The sequence below is a fragment of the Theobroma cacao genome, chromosome 1 (assembly GCF_000208745.1).
Source record: "Theobroma cacao cultivar B97-61/B2 chromosome 1, Criollo_cocoa_genome_V2, whole genome shotgun sequence".
NCBI lineage: Eukaryota > Viridiplantae > Streptophyta > Magnoliopsida > Malvales > Malvaceae > Theobroma > Theobroma cacao.
The window spans coordinates 35,744,750-35,753,474 of NC_030850.1; the positions used below are offsets into that span (position 1 = coordinate 35,744,750).

The 8,725-nt window shown below is 37.4% G+C and overlaps 1 protein-coding gene across 2 annotated transcripts; it reads right to left on the reverse strand.

Annotated features, from left to right (window-relative positions):
• Positions 134-7,483, reverse strand: LOC18614374 (protein transport protein SEC16B homolog). 2 transcript variants are annotated; one of them, XM_018129947.1, is made up of 14 exons: positions 7,354-7,478; positions 5,316-7,151; positions 4,890-5,207; positions 4,350-4,478; positions 4,116-4,238; positions 3,794-3,961; positions 3,548-3,670; positions 3,301-3,435; positions 2,877-3,004; positions 2,679-2,787; positions 2,067-2,609; positions 1,740-1,883; positions 1,348-1,640; positions 134-1,127 (listed from the first exon to the last, which is right to left on the reverse strand). In XM_018129947.1, exons 2-14 carry the CDS (start codon positions 7,002-7,004, stop codon positions 614-616), a joined length of 4,416 nt encoding a protein of 1,471 aa, XP_017985436.1. In that variant the 5' UTR covers positions 7,005-7,151; positions 7,354-7,478; the 3' UTR covers positions 134-613. The 2 variants fall into 2 exon arrangements, with proteins under 2 accessions (XP_017985436.1, XP_017985437.1); XM_018129948.1 differs by lacking the exon at positions 134-1,127 and having other exon boundaries at positions 1,544-1,640; positions 1,740-1,852; positions 7,354-7,483.

The following is an 8,725-nucleotide window of genomic DNA, read 5'->3' on the forward strand; positions in this document are numbered from 1 at the left end:
AAAAAGAGGAATTCCAATTCTCCAATGGGTGAAATATTTTCAACTTGCCTGATAAGTATCACTTTGATGTGAGATTGATGACAAATGTATTGGTATCATTATCTGCATGGAGGACGACAAATGAATGAAGATGGAGGCAACAAAGCATCCAGATATCCCATATTTTATTATGCTATATAATATAATTATTATTCAGATTTAACGGGAAAAAAAATTACTAGTACTACTACTGGTTTAGACTTTAGAAATGGAACCAAAAGAATATGTATTTTCAGTCTTCAGTTAGCAACTTCTTCAAATTTATATGAGGGATGAGCCCTCTTTTGGCGCCTCTTTGGTCCATCGCATGGCCCTTGCATGATGAACGAACCGTTTCCTGTACAAGAACGCAGTTACATGCCCATGTCATTGGTTTCTCAAACGAAGGAATGGCCGCAACACCAGGGGCATTCAGACCAATTCTTGGCCTAAAAAGTACATATATAACAGGATCATGAAGGGGTTTCACCAAAAACAGAAACTCCCGATCAGTGCCATCCGTCATTCCCCCATCTCCCTTTCCCGCGGCAAAATGGGGTGATTATAGTATACACAACAATAACCGGAGCACACCTCAAAGCTTGATTTCGTGAAGGTCTTCACCGGAATTAGTGTCAGCATATGACGATGAAGGCATAACTAGGGCTTCTCCTAGAGGTTTTATTTCCCTTGTCTTAGAAAGATTGGAAGCATCATTGAGGCTTCCGCTCCAGGATGCTGTACGTCGAGAGTTGCTGTCTTCTACTGCTGCTACCCTTTTGTGCACTATATTATCCACACTAGGAAACCGCTGCATAGTCACTGATGATGATGATGATGATAGTGATACTGATGCAGATGCTGGTGTTGAGAATGATGGTACTGGAGATGATGAATCTTGATTAAAAGATGATGGTGAACTTTCATTGGTCAGGACTGCTTCCTGAATGTTTTCCCCAGTCTTTTTAACCATCTCTTCAGTAGGTGTAACAGGAGAAGGGATGAAAAACTTAGGACTAGAACCGGAAACAGGTTTGGCAGATGGAATAGAAGGTGACTGGAATAAATTTACAGGGCTTCCCCGACTCTTGTTGAATGTGTCAACGTACCTGAAATAATTTTAAAAAGTTCGATTAAAGGAGAAAATTTAAGTTAAAACATAGACTAACAACTAATGATAATTAAATTAGTACAAGAAAGAGAACACTGAGACAGCCACAAGCTAAGGAGAATAAGCATTCAAGTACTGATAGTTGAATGCCCCCACCTTCCACACCCCACAGGGAGAGAGTGCTCATAACAACCTAATAAGTTAATTAATGCTAATACCTTGAGCGAACACCCATACGTGCACGAGCAGAATACTGGTTTGAACTGGGTGGAATTGGTGGAATTCCTGAGCTCTGATCAGAAGAGATGGGGCTTTTATTATCACTACTAGTGTGAACGCTTTCGATTTTGGGCGAATCTTTTATACTGAGATCATTCATGCCATTCTGGAAAGCTGCACTCGTGGGTGGAGGTGGCAAGGCTGCTTCCTCAGCTGGAGGTTCAGCTCCTTCCTCAACCCATCTCTTGAGCTTTTCATCATAATAGAATTTGTTTGTCTCACCCAGTTTAGCCTGCATGTTCAACATGGCATGCAGAAGAAGCTCAATTTTAATTAAGAAAATATTTTGTATAAAAAATCATCTTTAAAAATTTAGCTCACTCCAAACTACCTGACGATGTGGCTGAGATCTTAGGACCAAACCAAAGGTCTTTTGGAACAGCTGTGAGCCAAATCGACCAAAACGAGATGACCCACTTGACACTGCTGCTTTTTCTTGTGTCCCTGATGAGTTAGTTTCATTGGATGAATTAACCTTATCAAAAAGAAAAAACCACCCATAAGATCACAGCCTTTTGTTGCACCATTTGTCCCAAGGAATAGAAAAAAATACAGATGTGGGGAAGAGTGAGAAACTCTTCTTTACATGCCAATTAAAAGAGAACTCGTGTGTGTGTGTGTGTAAAGAACTTCAATCCACAGCTATTTAAGCAGTTACCTTTCTGTTGCTATGACCAAAGTCTGGCTCCGAGATACTTCTACCAGTCATTGTCGATAGGTCGGTCTGACCAGTCCATTCACTAATGGGTTCCATTGATGCAGAAGGCAATAGTGATGGCATGGTCATTGTTGATTCCACTGATGCAGAAGGCATTAGTGATGGCATGGCCATTTTTGATTCCACTGATGCAGAAGGCCTTAGTGATGGCATGGCCATTTTTGATTCCACTGATGCAGAAGGCATTAGTGATGGCATGGCCATTTTTGATTCCACTGATGCAGAAGGCATTAGTGATGGCATGGCCATTGTTGATGCCACTGATGGAGAAGACATTAGCGATTGCACCGCTATTGTTGGTTGACTGTCAGATGCCTTTGAGCCCCCTGGGTGCTGGGGAAACTCATTTCCATGAACACTGCTATGCAATGTTGAGGGTGGAGGTGGAGGTTGGCCTCCAACAACACGTTGAGCAGTATTATCAAAGAATGTGAGCAATTTACCAACCAGTTTGTTTGGAGTCAAATTTGTATTGTAACCACCCTGCACATTAAATTGTCCTTTTTATTCTATAAAGAAGAAAGATTATATGATCTAATGACAAAGAGATACCTGCTGGTGGATTCTTAATCGTTCCTCAAGAGATGATACTAATTGTCTCCAAGTCTCCACTTCAGGTGCTCGGCCAGTTTTCGAAGACTTCAAAATGGCTTGACAGTATCTGAACCAACATATCATGTAAAAGAAATAAGGGTCAACCTAAATTAGTGACAACCATCAGGCTATATGCTATAAGTACCTCAGACTTACTTCAAAGAATCAGCCACTTTTCCAACTTCAGCCAGCATGTAAGCATAAATAAGCTTATATGGCTGAAACGGTAGGAGGAGATACTGAGAATTTCCTAGCACCTTCGAGTATTCATACAGTTCTGTCCTCTGCCCAGATATTAAAAGGCTAGTTATGTGGTGCTACTACGGAAGGTGGAGATAAAATGAAAGCAAAACATTATAGTTGGTCAAAATTCAAATTAGTAACTACTTCACAAGAACCAAAAAGAAGGTTACTAGTTCTAAAATACAAAACGTTTGCATGCCAGAGACAACAAGAGAAAGACTGAAATCAAGATTCACTGTCAGTAAGTATTAAAAGCCTACAATAAATAAAGGTCAACTGCTGCATCACTGTTTGAATGGTTCTATCAATATCAGATGAAAGGGTAACGCTTAGATACCTGAATAGCCTCGGGACTAGCATACGTTCGTGGACAGTTCCAATGATCAGCGCCAATAAGACAAAGTCTTGCACCATCTGAATATGGCTCAAAGTTGGTTTCTGCAACTAAATAGCAAATGTGCGCAGCAGCAACCTGTGCAATTGGTTTTGAGGACAAAGAGAAATTATTCTAATGAATGCAGAGAAAGGAGCAAAAAGAAAGGAGATAGAATGACTTAAACCAGTAAGGCCTGTATGCAGCCTACCTCAGCCCTCTCCTTCCACAAGCAATCTCCAAGATGAATAATAACAAGCTCATCATCTTTTGTTCTGTTAGCTGTTATGATGGCTAAGTTCTCTTCCCATCCATCCAACATATTAGCTCCAATCTGTAGTACACATATACATCTGAACAACTGAGAAAAGATGGTTGAAAAGCTCTAAGAAAGCAACAGGCAAAAATCCAAAAAGGAGAACGATCTTTTCAATGCAAGAGCTCAAATCATATACACCTGTCCAGGCTGGTTGGCAGTATGTACATAACCAGGGAGATTGCTACTAGGGGAAACTGTGGAAAACACATCTGCAGGTTGGCCTGCAATTAGTAGGCATAATGTCCGCAATGGTGATCCAGCTTTTAATTGCTTGAGTGCCATTAGCTTCACAGTATCACCATAAAACTGCATGCATTCGTAATTTCAATTATCAGAAAGAAGAAATCAAGCCTCAAATCCTAGTAGGTCAATTCAATACTGATAAAAGTAGATCAACCAAGGTCCATTCTGAACACATACAATAGAACAATAAACATAAGTGAAATGCGATTGCAAGAACCTGATCACCAAGCTGAGATGCAATAACAAGAGCTGGTCCCCACAGTTGACCTTCCTGTGCTAATTCTAACGCTTCTTTCTTTCTACCAGAGACAAGAAGCTTCTGTACCTCAAGAGCAGTAGCCTAAACCAATAATAGATGCCTATTAAGGAAATATCAATGAAAATTTTTTGAGAAAAAAAGCAGGACAAATAAAATTATTAGAAGAAAGCCGAAAGGGTAGGCTATCCATACCTGCATCTGTGCTTCTGAGGGCAAGTTCTGCAAGCAGTGCATGAAAGCACCATATGCACTTGATTGCACTCCCTTCCCTTTCACAGACCCTAAAAGCTTAGCAATGGCTAACTCTGGGTAATCGCTTTCCTAATGTTAAACAAAAAGGATAGAAAAGCAGAAAAGAAGAAAGAAAAGAACAACAGAGGGTCAGAGCTCTGTATTATGTCCATGAGATAGTTGCTAAATTTGAGGTCTTGCGGTGGAAAATGGAAGGAAATCGAATGATTGAGTTAAGCTTATATTTCTGTCTTAAAAAGGAACCAAAACCTCAAATTAATGAAGCACGACAAGCCATATTACTAGTGAAAAACCATCACAATTATATAACTGCAGGGAGCAGTAAATTGAATTAAAAAAAAGGTGTACAAAAATTCAAGAAAGTAAATTAAGAAACCAAGTTAATTTATAATGTCATTCCAGTCAACCTGATATAAACAGAAAAGCAGAAAAAACAATCACAGTAACATTGAAAAGGGAATTTATTTAGCAGTAATTCACCTTCAAAGTTTGGTCAGTGCCAAAAGGAGACCGAAGTTTTCCATAGTACTGACATGAAATTTTCAGTAAAGAAAAAAGCAACCTCAAAACTTCTCCTCTGTAGCCCATGCTTGAAGATTCACAGTTCGCAATCCTTTCATCAATCCACTTATACAACTCTTTATTTCCAATATTCCCACCAACCAAAGGACCAGGGAAGAATTGCTGGCACAATGTCTGAAAGTAATCATTAGCACCAAATCCAAAGCTAGAAGCATCACTGTTGTCGTTGACAACTTCCATCAAATTTAGAACATTGATCACACCTGCTACAGAGCCCTTCACAGAAAACAAACACTAGCTTGATGTCTACAGTAGCAGCACAAAGATTGTAACAAAGCGGAAACTTGAACTACCTAAATCAAGCAAGAAAAGAACATGACCTACCTGGTATCCATACACTGAGGTTGTGTGAGACAAACTGTTGTTTTTCATGACAACAAGTTTTCCACCAAATCCGAACGTAACTAGAGCATGGGGAGGGCGTCCAGCAGAAGACCTTCCCTCATTGGGTGAAGAATAAAATGAAGTGCTAGTTTGAAGTGGCTGTTGAGGATGATTTCCTGATTTCTGAGCATCAATGAAAGCAGGTCTGAACTGCATCTGTTGGTCTGACAGAACAGTTGTCTGATTATTAAACTGAGTATAACTCTGAGCTGGAATAAAGCTTTGAAACCTAGAGACCTCAGCACTGTGAGAAATAGTCTGACTTAGCTGTTCATAAGGAGCAACTGATCTAGAAGGTTCAAATCCATTTTGTTGCTCTGCATGATTATCTACAAGAGCCACAGGACTATAAAGGTTTCCTAATTGCTTGGTTTCAGAAGAAACTTCTGTTCCTCTCTTGGAAACTGAGTAAGCTTGGAAACTATTCGAATTTTGCTGATGGTAGTTGCTTGCAGATTCACCCTGATTCATAACATGGTCTTGACTACCAAAGGCTTGAGACTCATAGCTTTCAATATTACTATTTTGATATCGCTGATTATGATCTATGGTTGCTGACTGATCTACAGCTGGAGTGTAAGACTCCAACATCTTCCATTCTTGGGCAATCGTATCATAGTACCAACCAGGGTACTGGGGATCAAACACCATATGTGCAGGGTACTCTGCATTTCCTTGTGAAATCTGATTCCAGTAAGAGGCATTGGAATTCCCAAAATCCTCAGCTAAAGTTCCCATAACAGACTGAGCTGTTTGCTGCAAAGAATAGGTGTCCATTTTTTTATTTGAAATAGCATCGGGACTAGCTGAATGTGACACACCCAAACTTTCTTGTGAATTCATGGTTGCATTCACATCATATCCCTCTACCTGATACCATTGCCCAGTATTTGAGTCATATCTCCATCCAGGGTAAAGATTTTCCCAGTACTGACTGTTGCTCAAATCTTGCCCATCAACATTTTGTTCTGATCCCACACCATAGTATTGAACATCATTATTTTGCAGATAGCTAGAAGCAGTCAAATCAGAAACTGAATCCCCTGATACACCAGCAGTAGTGTTAAATTCCATTGCCGAATCATCCTTAATCCCCACTTCAGCAAAAGGGTCTTCAGAATTATCCCCCAAATCATTAAAAATTTCAGAGTATGTCCTAAATCCACCACTACTGTGAATATTTGTATCAGAGTTAAAAGAGCTCCACTGAACCTCTTTCACACCAGTACCCGAAGCTACACCACTCTTACTGGTTTCTCTATCCAATACACCCTCCTCTCCCAACCCAATTTCACTACACTCCTTCACATTACTAGGTGCCACTGAACTGCTCTCATTAGCAGCCACAGTATCCTCATTAGCATCCAATAATGCCGAATCACCACCATCTTCTCCACCCTTTTCTGCTTCTAAACTAAAATCAACATCCTTCCCATCAGAATCAACTCCAGCAGGGCTGGTTTCACTAATAGTCAAATTAGAAAAAGCTTTTACTTCCTGCGAATCAATAGCTTCGACTACAAAATTTTGGCTGGATCCAGTAAAATCAAAGTCGTCGTCATCATTGACCAACTTGTCAAAAAAATCCTCATCCAACTGATCCTCCACTTCAAATGGAGGAGATGCCATCTAATAATCAAAAACCTAAACTCTTCCTATTAATGCTCCCCTTTCACAATTCCACTCCCCTCCTATAAACTCACCAGCATTCTATTCACTGTATAAATATAAAATACCGCTTACAGAAATCCAAAACAACCAAATCCCATTTAATACCTGCCAAAAAAAACCCAAAACACATGACCTGAATTAGTGATTTGGGTTTTTGAAAGACTTCTTTTCTGCTTAAACAAATCCCAGTAAAAAACAAAAGAACTAGTTGAATTCCCAGTTAAAAAAAGAAAAACACTCAATAAATAAAACCCAATGAGGGAAAAACTCGAAAGGAAACAGAAGTGAAAGAGAGAGATCGAGTTACCTTGGAAGATAGAAATAGAATTTGGCAGAAGAGAGAGCGGCAGAAGATTAAAAGAGAGATTGCAGACAAAAAGTGGATTTTGGCGCAGAGAGATTGCCTCGCCCCTCAAAAACACTAAATTAATTTTGCCAAATAATTATACTCCTTTACTTCCGTGTACAAGACTTTTTGGCAGCACGTGACGGCCCTGCATTGACCAAAATTTTTCTTTTGTATAATAAGCAAAAATCTAGGTTGTAGCTGACAGTTTCATTTTAAGTGAGACCCATAAATTTAATTTTATTTTTTAAAATTTTAATTATTAATTTTTAAATAAAATATTTTTATTTTAAAATTTTAATCAAAATTATACGAAAACTTATTAATTTTTTAAATAAACACTCCGTTTTAAAAAAAGTCTTCATTAGGTATATAAATCTGTTTTCGTTAATTTAATAAAATAAAAATATTATTATTATATAATTTTATCTTTTATTAAATTTAAAATTTATTATTATATAATTTTATTAATTTAAACAAATAAAAGTCCTGATCAAGGTCCGTCCAACGGCCCAATCGAGGCTCCCGATGGAACATTGGAGCTCCTTTAAGGAGCCTGATCAAGGCTCTCAAGAGAACATTGATCTGGTGCTCTTCATGGGTAGTTGGTGTGTGCAAGGATGTCGGTGGTAAATCTAAGAAAAAAAGCGCTAAAAAAAATATTTTAGATATTTTATATTTAATATTAATGTCACATTTGAACGAAGTATTTATTTTAAAAATTAATCGATTTTTATATAATTTTGATTAAATTTTATAAATGAATATATTTTACCCTTAATTTTTTAGATAAATTATTATGAAGTTGCTTATTTTGGTTGCAATGGGAGATTTATGCATACCTAAAACCCTAAAAAAATGATAAATTAATGTGTAAAAAATGTTGATTTATTGGAAAGAAATTGATTGACCTTTGTGTTAATGGTGGAAATCTAACAATTATATTATTCATTATTTCCTTGATTTTGTTATTAACCACTAATGATCACACTGTTGCCCTATGAGAGAGTTGACATTTTGAGTTAAGTAGTGAATTTCCAAGTGGTCTCAACCATATTATTTTATTAATTTAATTGTTTATTAGTAAAAGTTAATTATATATAAAAGACAATTAATGTTTCAACTACATGTTATCAAAATTTTATAATATTAATGCTTTAGAATTCTTATTTAAAAATTGTATAAATTTTAATAATATTTTTAATGAAAATCATTTAATACAATTAAAATTCTTGCACATTTGCAATTAGATAAATTTTATTGATATTAATAATAATTTTTTTAATATAATAATTTGGATATATGATGACAAATATGACCATTTTTTTCCTAT

Excerpts from the sequence above, each read along its gene's own strand:
- LOC18614374 (XM_018129947.1), bottom strand. The coding sequence starts at position 7,004 with ATGGCATCTCCTCCATTTGAAGTGGAGGATCAGTTGGATGAGGATTTT. Across the intron at positions 5,208-5,315 it reads CCTCAGTGTATGGATACCAG|GGCTCTGTAGCAGGTGTGAT; the intron begins GTAGGTCATGTT and ends TTTTCTGTGAAG. Across the intron at positions 4,479-4,889 it reads GCACTGACCAAACTTTGAAG|GAAAGCGATTACCCAGAGTT; the intron begins GTGAATTACTGC and ends GTTTAACATTAG.